The sequence below is a fragment of the Ammospiza caudacuta genome, chromosome 2 (genome assembly GCF_027887145.1).
Source record: "Ammospiza caudacuta isolate bAmmCau1 chromosome 2, bAmmCau1.pri, whole genome shotgun sequence".
In the NCBI taxonomy this organism is placed as follows: domain Eukaryota; kingdom Metazoa; phylum Chordata; class Aves; order Passeriformes; family Passerellidae; genus Ammospiza; species Ammospiza caudacuta.
In genome coordinates, this window is record NC_080594.1 from 60,984,299 (window position 1) to 61,005,496 (window position 21,198).

The window sequence follows — 21,198 nt, forward strand, 5'->3', positions numbered from 1 at the left end:
CAAGTACAGGCACAGCTGTGCACTGCTGTCAGGGAAAGGAAATGGAAACTAAAGCTGGAGAATAAATCCTGCTGCCTCAGTGAGGCATCTGCCATATCCCAGGATGTCCCATTTCATCCCCATGACATCTCTCATCTCTCCCTCTATAAAAAGAAAGATGCACTTCCGTGTAGATCCCCTCTGTTCTCATCTGAAGGAGGAGGGCATGGCCAGATGCTGCTTTCACTCATCTGCAAGCATTTGGCCAGGACAGAAGCTATTGCACCTGCTTTGTGTTTTGTCATGCTTTCAAGATAGATTCAATCATGACATCTTCTTACCATTAGATGGCTGGGGATGATTGAGGTCGTGACTCCGTTGACATATTTTATTTTGAAAAAGTGTAATTATAAATATGATCAGAATGGCATTTGTGTAATTAGGAAAAAGTCTGTAATAACTCCAAAGGAAATGGGGTAAACAACTAGTTAAATACAGGGCCAATTCAGGCTAATGCCATACTCCTCTATCTGCCTCCAGAATGGGCAGATTTTAATCTCAACACAAACTTTTAGTGGCCTGAATGGCATAATTAAAAAAAAAATATTTCTCACTTTTTACCATGCTCATTGATCCAATAATTTTAATATTAACATGAAATGTTAATACTGCACCAGTTTCGTTTTTGCCCTTGTAGTTTATCATGCCATCCCCACTAAACCTCTTTAAATAATTTGCTACTATAGTTTGTTTTCTACAAGACATCCATGCGGCCCTTTTTGATAAAATAACTCTGGGCAATAACTCTGTAAGATTTGCTTCAGGACTTCCAATTTCAATGCTTGACTGTCTACAAGCTTCTTTTTTCAGATTTTCATTAATTTAGTGATAGGAATTAAAAGTTAACACAGTTTCAGACTTCATCATCAGCTATTTGGTACCACTGAGATGAGCAGATTGATTATATGCCACAAGTATTAACTTGTATGAACAGTTCATTCATTTACCAAACTTTTCTCAAAATTATTTAAAACTTCTCGGTGCATCTTCTAGGTTAAGGCTTATAATCCAACTACTTTTTTACTTCTTATTCACAGAAAACTGATTTATGGTCAAGATGAACTGTGGGAAGCCTACCTTACTGTGCAGTCTAATTTCTAGAAGAAATTCTGGAGAGTTCCCAATGTCCAAACACCATCACACCCCATCTCCTCATGTACTGCAGAGTGCCATCCCTAGTGGTGCCACCTGCTTTACCCCATGAGTTATTTCTCCTACTACAGTCTCTCCTTTATACCACAGCTTTGATTATTGAGACCAGCCTTTTCAGTTTGGTTAAAAAATTTGAATTCTCCCAAAACACACCTGAAATTAAAGTACAGCTTCAATCCTAAGAGAACTGTAAGCACCTGAAATTCATGGTGCATTGAACCCCCCAGCACTGACCTGTAAGCCTTTCTGGGTTATCCACAAAATTGCCTCTCCAACATACGATCATTCAGGGCAATGGGATCCCAACCACAAGACAACTTCATAGATCACAAGATTACAGCCTTCATGAACTGACTTAGCTTCCTACACACTATGATTTTCCTTCTGTCTATGCCACTGACTGTGGTTACTTTCACATCACGTTGTGTGCTAGGTCCCAGCCTAGCAGCCCACTGACCTGCCCCACGGCAGCTGAGGCTGGCCTGCAGAATGGCCCTCTGGAGGCACCCCCTGTGCTTGTCAGGGCTGCTGCCAGCGAGGCACAGCCCTTACTGCTGAGGAAAACGTGTTTGCTTCACTGCCACTTACCCTGGAAAAAAGTGTGCTGCTGAATGTTCTGTTTTAATGGCTGCTGTTACCATGGATGCAAGTGCAAATCTGTTTTTACACTTAATATGCTGTGTGGCAGCAAGATCCAGCGGAAGATCCCTGCAAATGTCAACATCTACATGCACAGTGACCTACTTACATCTGGGTTGGCACGTAGCTGTGTAGAGCATGGATAAAAGCTGTATTCAAAGCCCCTAATTTAAAACAATTTTCAGGCAGTCCCTGGCAGACTGAGTAGAAATGACGCTCGGTATTCATTCATCCAAATTTTATGTAGTTTTGAGTTTTCTTTTAAATTCCAAAGTCTTAGGTTGTACCAAGGAGTTGCTATTGCATTGATTTCAATGGGGAATTCTGGTTTTGATTTGATGACATTGGTAGCAGCCCACATTTTGAATGGATAACATCTAAAATTCAGTGCCATGATGTTCAAACATTTCCAGTGATTTCTAGACACAAAATAAATTCAAGGACTTATATACATTGAATGCATTCTGTTTATTTGAGAAGGAAGATCTCAGATGAGTGCCTGTTATGGAAGGCATCTCTTATCATGTACAATAAAATCAACCATTGCTTCCAGCAGAATACAAAAATACACATCTCAGTGACTTCCATACAATAATAAATATGTAATCATGCATCCAACAATAAAAAGGCACAGAAAACTGGTCACTTAGTAGTCATAAAAATTACTAACTATATTAACAAAGCCACCCAAATTATCTGTACAAGGAAATGTAACAATATATTCCAAAGGTGAAAACACATAAAACATCTTTAAAATAGTATATGCAATAAATACCTCAATTGTTTTTATATATTAAAAATAAAACTGTGCCATTGTAAACAGTATGTAAACAAACAAAATTCACTGTTCCTTACCATTATTACAAGTAAATAAAGCCAAAAGTTACACCCCTGCTCTGTTAGATATACTTCATTGGCAAGTTTTGTCAGGCAGTTTAAAGTTTTACTCTTTTCTGCAGCAAACAGAGCCTGCTATGTGTGTAATTCTAAGTATTAGAGCAATTGCTAAGCTTTAAAACTGACTGCCCAGGACATGGTAGGTCATCAAAGAGAACTGGAACTAGGAAAAGCAATTCTTGCAGTGTTATGGACAGAAGTCATTTATTTTTACTACATGTAATAGTGTGGGTAAAACTCAGCAGTTTACATAACACTGCTCTCCTACAGGACTCGAGGGGCTGTACAGAGGTGTTGAGCATCCCTATTCCCTTGGGTGGAGAAAGTGAGGCACTCAAAGGTTAACTACGCTGCCCCCAGTCTTACACCAGCTCCACTGGCAGGAACCCAAAGGCAGAACCCAGACCTTCAGCCACTTCCTCCTCATTTCCTCAGCTATCACACGGCCTTACAGACAAACAAAGGTGTGTCCCGAACTCCACCCCTGATTAGAATTGCAGAAAGCCAACCAACACACAAAAGGAAAGGTGTCTGCTTGCTTGGGCGCCCCTCTGCCCCCACTGACAACCACGGCGCCTTGCCACCAAGTGAGGCAGGAGCACCACAGGAGCTTTTCCCCCACCAATCTGGGATCAGAGCCACATTAGCAGACTAACGAGCCCAGACAGAGCCTTGTGTATCCTTCACAAGCCTACTGATTGCCTCAAATGTCTATTATTTTGAGGTCCATTTCTACAGCCAACAAGCTCCTAGAAAGTTCAACCAAGGTGCAAATTTCCTGCCTTATTAGCAAGGGGAAGGATAGAAATCTGAATATGATCCTTTCTTAAATGAAATTATACAAAAAGACTCCTGGAAGTGGTGAGCATTTGCACAGATGTCTTCAGAAAGAGCCCTGTGAAGGAAGGCGTCTGCTATGTTATTTCCTCAGCTTTTGATAACCTTGACAAAACTACCTCATTTTACAAGTTCGACTATCCCTGGGATGACTATCTATGACAAATATAAACTTACCTGTTCCCAACATATGTATTTCAAAGTGCATGACAGCTCTTATTTGAAAATGGTATTTTAGCCTTAGATGAAGAAATTAGGATGCATCTACTTAGCTGTTTCACAGCCATATGGTTTTTTTACAGGAAGAATACACTTTGAGCATACGTAATTAAAAGATACCCTGGGAAGGGATTTAGGAAGCGCTGCATTATGGTATATTTCCTCCTTGTGCTATTAAAGAACTGTTCCTTCTGTCTCTAGACAAGTGATTTCTCTAATGTCAAGCAGTTGTCTGACTTGCCTTACCACTTAACATTTTCATAATTTTAATTGATCCATGGAATATAAAAAGTCATTCAACACACTGGCTCTGAAGATACTTCCAAGTCTTGATGAGAAGCTTAAAGCCAAATACTTACTATGTAACATTTTTTTCCCCAATAAGATACTTTTGGATAAGGTACTTCAAGTGTCTCATACCAGATCTGCAGAGACAGGTGAGCTGCATGAGATCAGTAGGTACAGAAAACAGACAGGACTACTTTTTATTTATCAATGAATACTTCTTCACATTCACCTGCCACATTGTGTTCCCTGTTTGTGAGAGAGGCATGAAAGGTGATCTCTTTTTAGATAATTCTGTATTAAATCTTACAAAAGTTATTTTAGAAGGTATTTTCTTAGACATATTCAAGGACCAGATCAATGAAAAATTCTGTACAGTCTCTGAGGCATATACTCCCACCTGTGCTGTAGTTTGCAGGTTCTGTAGAAAAATCCAAATAGAAACTGCAGATTTCACATTGGGAAAAAAATAAATACATTTCACTCATTAAAAAAATTATCACAGTAGGAAAATAGCCAGTAAACAATAGATTCAGAGGGGTTTAATCTTGGCCCCAGTGAGATCAATGGGAGTTTTGCCAAGGATTTCAAAAAAGCCAAAATTTCACCCAGAATCATGTACAATTCTTTAGCTGACAACAATCATAAACATCCTGCCACCCCATTGTATAAGTTAAATATTAATAAGCATCTGTAAACATCCTGCAATTTATCTGATATAAAAAATACTATAATAAAAACAATGCAGCATCTCAAGCACTGTATAGTTTTAAGGTTTTTTGGCTCTACACACAAGTTGGCATTGTTATATTGGGCAAATCCAGGGTATGTATATACATCTCTATGTACAGGTGTGCTCTCACATAAACACTATGAACTAGGAACTACATATCTACACACATCCACACAAATACTGGCAAGAGAATGACATTCATAGGCATGGCATATAAAAGCCTACCCATGATCAATTTGAGGATCACTTTTATGTGAGGAGCATTTTCTCTCCAAGAAAATAATCTGTAGGCTTACATGTAAATGCTGTAAGTGAAATACAAGAATAATCTCCAAGGAGCCTGAAGTACTGTTTAAAGCACAGCATATGCCTAACTCCCAAAAGATTTATATGACTGCAAAGATGATGGACTTTCTTGTGGAATGAACAGGAAGAAGGGGAAACAAAGGGCAGAAACTACTGAGTACACATCAGATTTTACCTAAACCCATGCAAACCATTTTAGAGGTTTTCATTTTCAATTGAATATAGGTTTGGATTGAGTGGAAATCACGTGTTTCAGCTTTTTACTGCAAACTGCCATTTAGATAAAAATATCTGAGTTATGCAGAGAACAAGACAGTGTCCCATCTCTGCAATGCTTCCATGTGTAGTTCATGCATCCACTCATGCATGTAAGTGGATGTTACTACAGAATTAATGAACAGATGTACTTGACTGGAATACCAGTGTAAGTCACAAATCTGGCTAATGACAGAAACCACCTATGCTGGGCTGGGATCCTCTCAGAATCTTTGAAATACCTTTAGATGAAATTTACCTTTCTTAAATCCCAGAATACACCTTAAAAACACAATAATGCAATTCCATAGTGCTCAACATTTGAAGATACCTGCTCTAGACAGACAGATGTGACAGTGAGAAGTTTTGTTAGGTTTGCTATCACCATGAATTAAGACAAGAAGCTTCTAATATTATATGACGTTAAATTATTTGTGTGTGATGACAGAACAAAGAAGAGCTAGAGGGAAGATGCAGAGATCAGGCTCCCTTCACCTTCCAGGAGCATCTCAATGTCTTGTACTCCTTATGTACAAATCCCATCTATTGCATGTCTCATCTGCCACTGTGAACATCACCTTGCCCTTTGATGATCCCATTGACACACAAGCATATTAAATTCCTAAGGTAACTGGCAGCTCTAGGGAGGTGCCTAAAAGAGTTTCAGCTCTTTTAGGATTCAAAGGATATGATGTAAAAAAGTGGCTAATAAAACTAATTATTTCAGGATAGAGTCACAAGCTGTGCTCCTTGAGTGGGAAAAATGGTAATTTTTGTTGAATATGATCAACCACATTTTTCAAGGTACCTGATTTAAGGAGATATAAAACCAAGACAGAAAGTACAGACACCACAAGTGACAGATTCCTATAGAAAATCCTCTGGAATGTGGCTAGGCACACAGTCCAAATGCCTGTTTTGGCATGTATAGACATGGCATCTTGTGAGAGGACAGTGCTACTAGGAACCTTCACAGTGAGAATCTGCATGCCTGTGTGCTCCTTGTAAACCTTCCTAAACTATCCAACTAGAAAATCTTGTATCCTTGAAATTCTCATTAAAAGTCTCCAGGCCCTACGGTTCAGCACACGTGCTCTCTCCATCCCTGAAAAGCAAGACCAAGCAGTTCTGAATGGCTTTCCTCAATCTCCCCATTCACAAAATAATTGACCATGACTGCAAAGAGAATTAGTCCCAAACAGAGCTTACTTCAACTAACACCAGAAGAAAAACAGCGGTGACTCTCTTTCCCTGTTAATGACACTGTCAGGTTATTAATTAAATTGGTTTTTATCCAATTAATGCTTCAGTTTAAAAAATGCTTAAAATGCTCTTCCCTTTAAAAAGTCATAGAAGGGACTTGGGGCACTCTGGAGATATTTTTTTTGGCTGTACACACAGTTTCCATAATGAAAACAAACCATCCAATTTTACTTTTAGTTCATTTCTTCCTGTTCACACTTCCAGTTCACACGCTCTTGTCTACTGGGATCACCACAGATCCCTAAAATAGTTGCTTCCAATGAATTTGGAAAAAGATAGTTGCAAATGACTTAAAATTTTATACCACACTGCATTTATATTCAGTAGCTTCTTCCTAACACTAGTCTTTGAATAATACTACAAACTATATTTTTCCAAAGTATTTGTTCACAGACTAAAATATTCACTGGCCATTTGGATATTGTCCTACTAATAGCTACCATAATGTTCAGTATCTTCAATGTCTTCCACAGCTGGTAGAGTTAGCCAAAACAGTTCTCTTTCCAAGGGCACTCTGGTAGGTCATGTTAACTGTTAGATAGAGCTTCCAGCAGGGACTGTAAAAATACAATTTAAAAGATTTTAGTCTACCATGGCTATGCTAGGCTTTGGAGCCTGAAGCCTTGGTGTATCTTTCTCTCCTCAAGCACCCTATAACTTTTTCCTGGCCTGGCTGTCCAGCTCTTCTGAACAGAAACCATGGAGAGACATGCAAGGGTCTCATCTTGCCAGAAGCTGGGAGCTCATCCAGACACAGGAGCTGGGAAGCAACGTAGAAACATTAATAAAGGCATGACTGGTGTTAAACATAAATGAGGCACCAACTTCTTCTGCCCCACTAATACAAGCAATAGGTTATAGGAACTCAAAATCCCATCAGAGAGCTCATCAAGTTTTTGTCAACTGGGAAACAAGCCTTTAATTATTTAAAACAGACGTTTGTAATTCTATCATGCGCACCTATGAATTTTCTGTTGAGTGTTCTGAAGGTGATAAGTCTTTAACCACTACAGCTAAATTGATTAAAATTTGTCCAGGAACACTCTTGGGTATGTATTCATCAGCACGCTGCTTCTTTGCAAAAGTGTTAACAACACTAATATTTTTTAATTTACATATAACAAAGGGATGATGTTTTAAGATTAATTCTATGCACTGAAAAAATCCACAAACCTTTCAAAATTTTTTTTTCAGGTAAAGTATTGAGGGTGATCACTATTAAGCCTAAAGAAGTTGCTATGAATTTTGGTATTAGCTCCAACTGGCTACAGAAATAGTCCTCTCAATGTCTCCAGATGGCTTCCAAATGGATTATAATTTCTGAGAAACACACTGGTCTTCTGTATGGCAGAAACAATCATTTCAAGTATGTAAGCTAACACTTAACAGAGCTATGAAATGCAAGTTCTACTAATGCAACAGTAGAAGAAAACAACTAGAAATTTTTTTTCTTTTGGTAAAAAAGATCCATTCCACATTATACTCTAGATATAAATACAGAAATTTATACAACCAGTAAAGAATTTATATTGATAATTACCAAATGAGGCTTTATCATTTCTGCTGATGCTACTATTCATCTCTGAAGAGAAAGCAGAGATATTTTAAGTCCTGTCCAAAGCTTAAATCCTGTCCAAACTCCTCAGCTTCCTCAAGTCATCAAAAACTTGTTCCTTAAGACAGCAATACAGTCATGTACAGTTCTTGCAAACATTAAATCCTTGCAGTTAGAATAAGCAGCATCAAATCTTGATGATATGAAAATCATACCACAAAACATACAATCCATGAAAACAGAATAAAAAATACAGGACAACCTGTGTTATAAATGTATACAGGATGCTGCAGTTGAGAGGTACTTAAGTTATTGGGGTGAAAAAATAAATTTAAAATTACTTCTTTAATTTTATTTTCTGTGTCTCTCACTTACTCTACAAGTGAAAAGATGATTTTCTGGTTGTAAGCTAAACAAATTGCGCCAGCTCAGTTATCCTCAACGAGATACATTCCTTGTGACTTTACCTTTCACAAATACTTTTTGCACTGCTAATTATTAATTACCAGAACTGTTGAACTCATAGCCAAGAACTTAATATTTAGGGGACACAGAGAGCACTGCAGAAATAGCTGTAAACACTACCAATGCAATCATTAGCAGGAAGCATCAAGCAAAATGGAATCACCATAGGGGGTTTTGTCTTGCAAATATATTATTACAACTGTTTTTAAAGTAGGACTATGGAACATTCTCTCATATTTGCTTTATATATTATTTTTCCATTACATGTGACAAAGGTCTCCTGCCAGTGTTCCTGAAATGAAACCACATGCATTGAAAAACACTGATAATTTTACCCTTGAAGTAATGTTCATTATCAAGGCTTCATGGAATTTTCATTAATAGCATGAGCAAGTTCAATTAAAAAGTAAAACTGACAGGTTATCTATTTCTCTACAAAAAGCATGGGAAAATATAAAATGGACATTTATGAAAAAAAAAAATCAACACCTCTCCTTTGAATTACAGCGATGTAGCATTGCAGTATTGATTATTTTGGGCAGGGATAGAGAGATAATGATTTCTATTTATTATTTACAGGACCAAGCATGTTAATTCCAGTCCCAAAACAAGAAATACTGGAATGAAATAGTCTGGGAGGGTTTTTGATTATATGCTTTACACTTTACTGTTCTTCCAAGTTCAAAGCATTTCTCTTTGAAAGAAAGAGACACTCAGGAGAAAAGAATAGTGTTTAAGGGGAGAGACATAAAAATGTACCAAAGAAAATTTTCCCTTGCCATCTTATAAAAAAAATTGATTTTTCAGTCTTCTTTTCTTTGAATTATTGCAGAACATCTCCAACACCTAAAACTATGAGCTGGCTTGATTTCATTCCGTTTCTAAAAAGAAGTCATGAGGCTTTATAAAGGCAAAACTTGCATGATCTAAATCAGAGGTTGCTACAGCAATCAAATACAGTGCTGTACTGAGAAAATCCTACTTGAAAATGACAAAACAGCAACTTATATTTAGCAACCTGCTGCAATTTCAAAACATGCAGCTCTTGTGTTCCTCTCTCTGAGGTGTAGAGCTTTTCAACTATATGAATACCAGCCACTACAAAAAAATGCAGATTACTCTACTCTCCCTTCAGGCTTTAATGGACACTGACCACAGAAATCGCATGTATTTGGTGAGGAAAAATTTAATCCAGTAAACTTTGTATAGGGATTGTCTTGATAAACGTGGCATGTTGAATCAGGCTCCACAGGATCTTGTTTTCTAAAAAGCTAACTGCTTTTAGGGATGTGTTTACCTTGGTTTTGTTAAGATATTTGGATGTGTGCTTTAAAGCACTTTTTATAGCAGGATTAAATTAGGGAGAATACAGTACATTAAAAAAATGTATTTAGTTCTAGGAGCTGGGACTTTTACAGCACTAAGGAAAAAGCCTCAATATTTAGAATAACCATGAGAGAGTAACACTGTTCAGGTCTTCAAAAAAGCCACATCACTTAAACACAGCTACAATCCACAACCTCCAGAGAGAACCCCTGTAAAAATATTTTGAGCCTCCTTGTCAGATGCATTTGCACTTCATAGCCAACATTAGTCTAAGGCATAGAGTTGCATAAAATTTGCTCTCCTGGGCGTCTAATAAATACAGCATTAATGATACTTATAGTTTTGTTTTTTCCTATTCACATGTTTAAAAAAAACTGCTTAGGACAATCAAAGTTAAATTCTTTGGTGGTCATTTAGAAAAATGAACATTGATCAGTTGTCCTATACTGAGGTAATTTGAGGAGTGCCATAAGAAAGCTGTGTTACAAACAAAATTTTCCCATTTTCCCTGCCCAAAAGCAGCTCCCATTTTTTAATATACTCAGCATAGACCTCTACAGTGACTTGAAGAGATCTGGATCCATAGCTCATCTTAATGCATTACATACAGCAAGGCTGAGAGTTGTAAAGAGATTGTATCTTACAATCAGGAAAGCAAAGAAAGTTCTGCTGTGTATTATGTCCTTGAATAGACCAGAAGATTACCTATGTTGTCTACTATAATGTCAATATGCTAAAATGCTGCCACATGTTAAAATACAGTGTAGCTTATGGAGAACCAAAGGGAAAAGGAAATAAAGCTTACAAAGACTTTGCAGATGTCACCTGAATGTCATTAAAGGGGTGAATGTCAAGTACATTAAAATAAAACCAAAACCAACAAACTTTCCATTGTTTACCTAACTTTCCATTTTTTTCATATGCTTTTCAAACAACAGCCTGAAAATCATATCATTTGGCAAATGCATTTTGGTTTATTTTGTATGCAAAACCTAATAGAAAATAGCCTTTGACTTTTGTTTGTTTACCAGAATAATTATTATGTCCACAGAACTCCCAGAGTGGTGCCTGTTGAACCTACAGCAGCAAGAAGACAAGGAACTACAATAAGATAAAAATTAGGCCAGTTTTGATTATTTTGATTTTTTTTTTCTCCAATAAAACAACAAGTATAATAGATTTTACTTTCCAAGGGATGAGTCCCATCTACTTGCCATGGAACAACTCCAGTCATATGCATGAGAAATGGAGGGCAAAATCAGGATGCAGTACTTAACATTGTCCCCTCTATACAAGAAAATAAGTTTTGGTAAAAACCAAATGAAACCTAACTCTGCTGCTCATGAGGAAAACATACATAGATATTAAGATACTCTGTAATGTTTAGGAAACATCAAAGCTACTTGATAAATGAAAGTCAAGTCTTCCTTGTGCTACAATGACACATTGCTAGAAACAGCAAGGAGAGAGCAATTCTGTGCCAGTTTTCTGGCAGGGGGTGCAAAGTCATCTCATCTCAAACAGGTAGGTAGCATTTTTTTGTAGATATCTAAAATTTATTTTCTGTCTAGATTAATAATTTTGTGAAAACTTAACCAGGAAGTTAAATAATGAACCTGTTTCATTTAAGTAAAGTGTAAATAACCTTACAAACTCTGGTCTAGAGCAATATCTAAACAAAAATGGTTTTAATTTTTTTAACCTGTTTACACTCATGGATTACTGTCTTGCATGTGATTCATCTTAGCATGCATAGCCTAAAACCTTATAGTCTGGGTTTTTTAATTTTTATGGTCTACTGATGGTGGAGTGCTGTCAAGAAACAAATTGATGCCTTTGTAAAGAAATGCACACAGATGCATTTTTAAATTAATAGTTAATCAACAACAAGTAAAAGTTTACCCCACAAAAATCAAATCAGCTGCTACATTTTAAATATCTTCTTATGTATGATAAATAAAATTAAATTTTTCTTTAAGAAAATTTCATTAATATTTAAACCTGCTTTTGAACAATAGAATAAATAAAACCATTAGTGCCTACAAGTTCAAATATGCTACAGCTGTTTAAGATAACTGAATAACTACATTAAAATGCACCATTGAGAAGATTCTTTATAATTTTCCATGCAGGAAGCCAATTGATGTTTTTGTGAGGTACCGGTCTTTCAAAAATTCTCATAAGTTAGTTACCTGATAAACCTTCTGTACATGATATATTTAAAAATCTAACTGTACAGTGTTTCAATCATATATAATCTGCTGAATATGGCACAAATACTAAGTTTCCACACCCACACACCCTTTGCCATAGAACTATTTTAGGCATAACACAACACTGAAGAATAGAAAAGTGCCTGAAACTGGAGGAAAAAAAAAAAAAAAAAGGACACTCAAGTAGCAATAAATTAAATCTCATTCAAACCGATAAAAAAGTTGTTCAAGTGTTTAAAGCATCAGATGTGTCATGCAACAGAACAACAGACAATTCAGGCAGGCACACCATGCATTATAGTTTGCATTCACGGTATCACGAGGTATCTCTCCCCTCTTCTGCATGGCCAGCGAGTGCTGGATACCTGCGGCACTGCCAGGCTCACGTGTTGAACCTTCCAGACTTCCTGCTCTCCTGCACACGAGGGTTTACAGAGCTGCGCCTCGGAAGGAAAACCAGATGACCTCATGCTGTTCAGTGGCATCTTGCTGCAGCATAAAGAGAGGCATACTGAGCTGCATGTAAGCAAAGCAATCATTCCTTGATTATATTTTCCAGTCAGTGCAGTTCACCATCAACCAATCGATTTACCAAAGTGGGCTTATCCAAACTGGCCAATTTGCACACCAAGAAAACATCTTTGCAGAGCATATCACCTTTTCCTTTTTGTTTTGGCACAAATCCTTTTGTACTCTTGCTGCAAGTTCTTCACCACACAAGAATTCAGAGATGCTAGCCTGTACAAACACCAGTGCCTATTCTTCCATAAACTACAAGGACAGCCAAGTGCCTGCAACAGCTTTGCTTCTCCAGCAACTTTCTCTTCTCTCTTTAAGAAAAGCACCAGCATAATTACACTTCAGACAAAGGGGTGTTCTTGCTGAGCTCTTTAATTCCCTGGAGAATTCGCTTCATATGACCCACTTTCGTTATCCCCAGGTCCTACAGAAAATTTAAAAATAGAAAAAGAAAAAAAAGAGAAGAAAAAAAAGAAGGAAGTTTACTTTAAAATGGGAAAAAGAAACCCCATCGATTATGACCTATCCATGCAACAGATGTCTAGAAATGTGCTCACTGCAATCAACAGTAACCAGGAAGTGTTAGCAAGAGTTGCTTTACAAAAAGAGCATACAATAAATCCCTCTCTGTCTGGCAGACAAAACATTACTTACCTGCCACAGCAACAACCCAGGGCACTTCAATATACATCAAAACCATCTTTGGCTTGACTTATAAATACAAACACCTTTCACAATTTCTGGCAAAATAAAGAGAACAATCTCCCCCTCCTCTCTAACACAGCAACCAAATGCTTGGTAGAATGTGATGGATTGAAACTTCTGTCCAGCAATGTCACTTGATCTGAGGCCCTATGATGTCTGCTTTAATCAGCAAACACACATATCCCCAGTTTCTCAAGGGAAAGTGGGTGTAATGGCTACAGGCATGTAGGACAACTTCCCTTTAGAGAGCAATAGAAAGAGTAAGCCTTTGTTTTTCATTCCAAAAAGATTACATCTCCTAGCATGGATGTTCCTGATTAGAGAGCTGGAAGAAAAATTCTCAGAAACATGATAGTCATATCCCACAGGAAATGTAAAAAGCACAAATCTCCTTGTAGCCACTAAATCATTCACATCAGCTGAAATATTTCTATTATTGGTTGCCAGACCCATCTCTGCACACAACAACAGACAAGAATTTTTTGTAGCAAACTTCTTCCAGTATTAGTAATAGCTTTAGCAGCATCCCTTTTCAATTCTGGCTGGTCCAATGATCAGAGAAACAGAATGGGATGCCCAGCTGTGCTAATGATCTCCCACCACTCTAATGAATTTTCAGCTCAGTCTGGTGGAAATCTGCTTCCCTTATCTGTAAAACTCAGCTATGAAAAAGTCTTTAAAAACCACGTTTTAGGGGTGTTGAGCAATCAGCAGAGTCAAACACTAGTTATTTGAAGAATAAACTTTACATAAATAGATTATGGTTAAAAAACTAAAAAAAAAAAAAAAATTAAAGTTTTGCCATTTTTCTGAAAGAGAAATAATTTCATTTTAAAAGAAATATTTTTCCATTATAGAGACATTAAAAAGAAGGGACTGTAATTAGGCATCTTGAAAAAAATTCTCTCATAAAGAGTGGAAAATGAAACCAAATATATTATTCTGTATGTAATCTACACAAAGACTATCTACATTTCTACAGCCACAGAGACCTCAGAAAAATCTGTATTCTATATTACTTTAAAATGTTAGCATGCATCTAATTTTGGAAGAAAGGGGTGGTAAAATGGGCATGAATGAATGATTTTATTATAAAGGTAATACAGCCAAGATTAAACAGATGGTTTAATTTTCAGAGAGTCAAGACTGAATTCTGCTTATGTTAGAGAGAAAAAATACTTGGCTGTTTCTTCAGTTGAAAACTATCAGCACTATAAATAGATAGTCATCCTTTACAGGACTTTGGCACAAAGGTGTCAGCATTAAGGAGTTCAGTTTATTCATAAAAGTTCCCAAAGCAAGTGCTGTTCACAAACTACCTGTAAAAAACCTTATGATTTTCCATATCACATAAATTTATTTTATTTTCACTAATAGTCATCTTACTAATAAACAAATGTAGTACTAATTTTTAATTTAAGAATAGTTAATGTAGGTAGTAGTCAAATTCATCCTAAAATGACAGTAATATTTATAATTTTACATTTCTGTAATATTGTCCTTTTTATGTCAAACTTAATTCTCAAGTGAATCAAAAAAAGCCACACATGACTACTGAAACTAATGAAATAGCCGAGTTGCTATGTGGAAGAAACTCTACATAAGGGAAAACCCATAAGGATACTTTCCAAACCACAACAAACCACACAATTTAAAGGTTAAGAACTTACAAATTCTTCAGAACAAATATATTTTCATGAGTAGAACTTTTGTTGGATAAGCAATACAGTGAGGTGCTGCCAGAGTTCAAAATCAGAAGGAAGAAACATATTATGAAATTCCAAAAAAACTCAGCCACTCTTCCCACCAACTTTTGTAAAGCATTTCACAACACCTTTGATTCAGAAGCAAGAGATTTTGAGTTTATTTCTTTTCCAGCTGAAGTTGCTGTAATGCTTATCACAACAGCAAGTCTCAAGTGCCTCATCAAAAATTTTGGGGACCCCTTTCTGCTACACTTCCAAGGGAAAAAAAAACCCAACAAAACCCCTCATTTTTAATGCTTTTATAATAGTTTTCAGTTTGGTGGAAACTAGAATTTATACAGTCATGACACTAGATGCTATTTGGTATTCTCAGTTTACTGCTCATGCAGAAAAGTTTGCTGAAATTTTCTCATCTCGGACTAAAAGAATCTGCTACAGCAGCATATCATGCATCATTCAAAGAACAAGAGACTCAAATATCTCTGCAATTGGTGCACGAGACAAAATCTGTTCATATCTAATTGATATCTAGTTAACAAAAATTCAATTTGACTAAACTACAGTTTTGAAGAAGAAACTGTATCCAGAATCTGAAGAAAAAAAATAGACTTTCTTTTTTCCCAGATATGGCCTTAGAACTACAGTATCACCTCTCCTGCTGCTCTCCCTAACCACTGTGCCATTTCTTGGACAGTTTTTGGCCAAATGTACCACCACTAACAAACAATTTATGTAAGAACTCCTTAATAATAATAACATCTTCTAAATGTGAAATCTACCCTACTTGCATCCCCAGTGTTAAAAACATATCTGAAATTTAACAAATCTTACAAAACTTTTTCTAACAAATCTTAACAAAAGCATGTCTGAAATCTAACAAATCTAACAAAACTTTTTCCATAAAAAAATTTTTCAAAACATGCTACTGCAAAACACAGGGATGAAGTGTCACAGTCCTTGTCACAGATTTTAGTTTGACTGGCACTGCTTAGCAAGGTGATCTGTGGCATGGAAAGCCTTTCTCCAAGGAAACCAACATTGCTTTGGAACTTTAAGGAGACATCATACTAAATGTGTTGCAGTTCTGATTATGACTAAGCTGCCTGAATAGAAACATGATTAAAAAAATAAATAGGATTTTAAAAAGGTTAAAATAAAGGTTAAATAAGGTTTTTTTAAAAAAAAGTCACGACTACGCCTTCTTCTACAGTTTCTGCAGAATAATACACAATTTACTGCCCAGCTATTCATCAAGCAAAAGAAAATCATATGAGTGTAAATTTCTACGATCACCCTAAATGAAATCAGGCATAAGAGGCTGGAGAAAGATCATTACTGCAAGGACTGAGTAGAAAGAGGTATTCTGGTTTTTCATTTGCCAGTTGCCACACAGAGCTCCCTGAGACTGGGATCCACAAGCTATGCAGAAATACAATTCTTCTGTCAGCATATCAATCTGTTCCAGTGATGCATGCAAAGGAAGAGCGTTTCATCAAATTCTTCTCCATGCCGCTTTTTATCTCTACTTTTGACCACAAAAAGAAAGGTGGGCTCAGAGGATTAAATTAAAACAGGCAGCAATTTTTCCTGCTGCAGACATGAAAGGTAATAGAAGTAAATGTATTGCACATGAGTTAGGAGCTCATGAATCAATGGTGATCTTGTTTAGCTTGTCAGGAAGCACAGGCCTTGCAGTGGAGGAGAGGCTGCAGACAGATTATAGCTTGCAAGAGCACTGAAGGCTCATTGCACACCCCGATGGCCAAAGGGAGGAAATATTCACAGGGCAGCTTGTGACGTGTTCCTCATTTCCCAAGTAGCACATTACACATCTTGACACCAATTCAGGTCACTGGAGAAAACTGCAGGCTGCCTGAGACATCCTTAATTGGCTCCCTGCAGAGACCCTGCCCTGTAATCAGCAGGATGAGCACTAAACTCTGCTATTTAAGTTCAGTGCTGTTAGAGTGCAAGCCCTGCCTGGCCAAAAACCTGGCCTAGCTTATGAAGGGCACTGATTTGGAAGCTCTCGGCATCTGCTAACGAGCACATGGGGCGATTCTGGAGAGAGATTTTGGTTGGCTCAGGGCATGCCTTTGGCAACTTGTGTAGAGCAGCTCCTCATCCCACACATCTCTAGGCAGCACTGCATAGAGGAGTTGGCTCTCTGCAGGCCCTCTAAGACAAGCCTTTAGACTTTTCATGGCACAGACATTTGTGATGGGATTTTATATACACCGAAGCAACATGAGCCTTAGCAACAGGGATAACGGGTTGGTAACTACCCTGCTGCAGACATTTACTTGGTTTAAGTGCCAGTCCACTGGGCATGCAGTCAAATTGGTACTCATGAGAAATAAGGCATGGCCAGAAGCCATGTCCAGTTTAACACTGATCTTACCCACCATAATTTATTCCAACAAGTTGGACTTTTTAAATTTTCTTAACATTTTAGAAAACCTATGCATTGTGTGATGCTGAGTTTCTCAGCTGAATTTTAAGTTTGTTCAGCACTCATTCAGAACAGAGAGTTACACCATCCATCACTGGAACAATGTGGTGGATTGCTTGGACAGTCTTCTATTTCTAAAGTTTTGCAGGGAGGGACTGTCCTAAAACTGTCCCTCCCTGTCAGAAACTATCCTGAAAGAAAGGAATTTAACTTCCATGGAAAGAAGCTTAGGCAATCTAATACCAAAGAGTAAAATAATACACAACAGCCAAACAGATTATCGCAAACACAGCTATTTTCAGCAGCTGCTTTCTATTGCAACAGTCACACAACGCAAGCACTACCCTTATAACATCAGGATTGCACATGATATAAAAAACTTTACATAAAATAACACATTTGTATGAAAATATTGTCTCTACCTGGAGACTACTGCACTGTGGTTAGAACAATTACTTGCACTCTAAATGTAAATGTTTGCAATTTATACAATATCCTATTTCCTCTCTTATGTGCAAAAAGCAGTTGCAAAACCCATTACCAAGAACTCATTACTACCAAGTTCCTGGAAAAAGTAATTTAATGAATCCCCAAAGATATAACCACTATTACACATAACGGATGCACTTAAGTCATTCCTGAAAAGGACCAGCAAGCTCAAATAACAGCCTCAAACTGCTGGATAACATTTCTCCCTGCAAAATATACATATCTGACCTCAGAGGAAAAAGGTTTTACAATTTTGAAATAAAATACTCTTTTTAAAAAATCTACACAGCCAAAATCAGAGGTCTGTCACCAATGGGAAAACCTATTTTGACACACAAACACCAACACCATGTAAGTCAAATACTGCAATTTATTAAGCTGCTTATCTCTCTCACACCCACTATGTCCAATATATACACAATAAATCATGTGGAGCGGATCAGCCCCTGCAGGAGATAAGATTCAAAATAATTATAACCACCATCAACTGATCCTTACTGATCATGTTTAATGGAAACAGTGAACTTTTGAAGAAAACATTATATTACACAGATGCTAGTAAGATATCAAATGTGCTTCTCCTATGCCTTCTGACATAAACTGCATTGTATCATTCTGCATAAAGTGGGGGGAAAAAAATAAAGAAATTTTGGATAAAACAGATATTTTTAGTTGTGAGTTCAAGTCAGCACTTCAGAAAGGCCCAAGGACAGCGCATATTAGTTTATTGCATATTTGCACAGTGTAAGCCAAGCTACAAGCAATGACAAGTGCAGGGAAAGAAGAAAAGTTGGTTGTTGTTTTGTCAAAGAAAATGGTCAATAGCAGAAAAGTAGCACAAAGGAAATACCTTAAGGTCTCGCCTTTCCAGATGTAAAAGCTCAGAGCCTCGGATGTCATGGCTGATGAAGATTTCTTTGTACTCTCCCAAACTGAGCAGATCCAGCCAAGCAGCAACTTCATCTGTGCCCCATTTTTGAACTACCAAAGTTAAGAGCAAAACCCCCTTAATTTCTACATGCTCAAATGCATCACAAGCAAAGGTTAGGCCAAAGAGAGTGGAAAACAAGAGTAGAATTGCCGTGCTAGCAAAGGGAAAGGTTAGAGGTGTCTTTTCCACACAAACTGACAATTTCCTTTTTACATGCAGGTTACAGGTTAGCAGTTAACACAAGAAAGTATCTAAACAAAGTTGGGGTTCTTTGCTTTGCAGCCATGCTTTCAGCTTTACTCCAGTTTCTTCAGTAAAGCCTTTAAAACCTCATGTCCCAACAAATTCACATTAAACCAGCTTAGGATCAGTGATGCAAAGTCTAATGTTGTTCTGCTGTATGCCATTAATTTATTAGTAGTCATCCAAGGAGAGGAGAAGCCTTCAAAAACTAATTAACATGTAAAATTAAAATAGCAACCGTACCTCAAATATAGCAATGGCAGCAAGCAAGTCCAGTTTTAAATAACAGATTCTAGTATTCTTAATTAAGACAAAAAGTACTCTTTAAGCTGTGTTACACAGGCCATTAAGAAGCTCTCTGTAAAACATTGTTCTCCAAGGTTAGTTGCCCACATTAGTCCCATTAAGACCACATATATAAAAAAAATAGTTATGCTACTTATTGCTATAATTTTGCAACTTCATTCAATGCTGATCGCTTCACTTTATAATGAAGAGAAATCTGATGTCTAATCTGAAACTTAGATCTGATCAACAACTGCAAGATTTTGTAGATTGTGATCAACTGTTCATTGAAAGAATAAAGACATAGAAACAGTTTTAGGACCATCTAATCACTGATTACGTCCTGGATATAATCTTAAGGAAGCGAGCTCACGAATAAAAATGGGAAGAGAGGAGGGTGGAGTTTGTTCAACTTCTAATTAAAAAAACAGTATTGACTATCATGATTTTTTGTTTGAGCTGTCTCACTTACTGAACCAATAACCCACCCAAAAATTAAGAATAACTGGTTAATTAAACCAGTGTGATAAAAGTTGTCACACCTAAAACTAACCTGAAAAACCTAAATTGGAGTATCACAGGGAAACAATGTGTTTACCCATGGCTTGTATGGCTATGAGTAAACCAAATGTAACCACCAGCAAAGACACCGATCCTGTTGCATGATAAAACTTTTAAAGTATTTTCACAGTAATTCTTTGGTTCACTTGGGAGTATTGGGGGTCCTACTGAATGTTTTCCAAATGCACTGAAAGAAATATTTATCCTAATGTAGATGCCAGTTAGCTCAGGTGCTTTCCACTTTGACTTTAGTCTTAGGTAAGTCTTGTCACCTCTTACAAAAAAAATCCCATAAAATCACATTTACTGCAAATGCTACTACTTTTCTTGCAATTTCAAAACACATACCAGGCTGAGAGCTGGTCTTATGCTTCTGAATTTTTTCTTTTTTAAACTTTGGCACTATACGAAACACTGTACTTCTATTGTTTCTTTTAGCATAATCCAGAGGGGGATCCTGCATGAGAAAAGAGGCATAGTTACCTTTAATTAAGAGAAAACAACTGTTAAATTATATGCTTGTGATGGTAATTTATGGCTAATCTCAAAAAGTAAGACTCAAATTTACTTCTGTAAAGAATAATGTTAGGATTTAACTCTATACATGTTTATATTAAAAATATAAATCAAAAATATATGTTTCATGTATTTATTTATCAATCAAAACCTTTACATTTACAGATGGGAACAAAACACAAAAAAAAAGCACTAAGCTTAGAAGGTTGTTCACAGCAGACAGAAATGATGCAGCAACACTACTGAAAGTTCCTCAAGAGATCATGAAAAATTGTCATTTACTTTTCCCTATCAAAAGAAAATTAAGTTCAGTTAAGATCAGAACGTGTTACTCGAACTTACCTCATCATCATTTGGTTGAAAAACATAATAAAGCCAAGGAATCTCAGCAAGTTTTCTCAACTCTATTTCCACACTGTGCAAAGCATCAGACAACAGTTCTTCATGGGGAGCTTCTAACTGCTGTTTATAAACAGGCCAGAAAAACAGGACTTTCAGTTTCATGAGGTTTAACATTTAAGTCTAGATATCTTGTTGCCACACACAGACAGATGACTGCTTCATGGTGAGTGTCAACAAATGGTGAGGACAAATAATCTTCCAAAGT

At 36.9% G+C, this 21,198-nt stretch overlaps 1 protein-coding gene across 2 annotated transcripts in view; it reads right to left on the bottom strand.

Moving 5' to 3' along the window:
- Positions 1 to 2,377: 2,377 nt before the first annotated feature.
- DGKH (diacylglycerol kinase eta) overlaps positions 2,378 to 21,198 on the bottom strand; it is a 79,073-nt gene continuing 60,252 nt past the window's right edge. Inside the window, exons 26-29 of one of the 2 annotated variants that reach the window (XM_058800516.1) lie at positions 20,934 to 21,053; positions 20,424 to 20,532; positions 18,906 to 19,036; positions 2,378 to 13,127 (exon numbers count right to left, since the gene is read on the bottom strand). In XM_058800516.1, coding sequence (XP_058656499.1) covers positions 13,038 to 13,127; positions 18,906 to 19,036; positions 20,424 to 20,532; positions 20,934 to 21,053 — 450 coding nt within the window. In that variant the 3' untranslated portion in view covers positions 2,378 to 13,037. The remainder of the gene's footprint in view (positions 13,128 to 18,905; positions 19,037 to 20,423; positions 20,533 to 20,933; positions 21,054 to 21,198) is intronic. The other variant, XM_058800517.1, reaches the window with a different exon arrangement.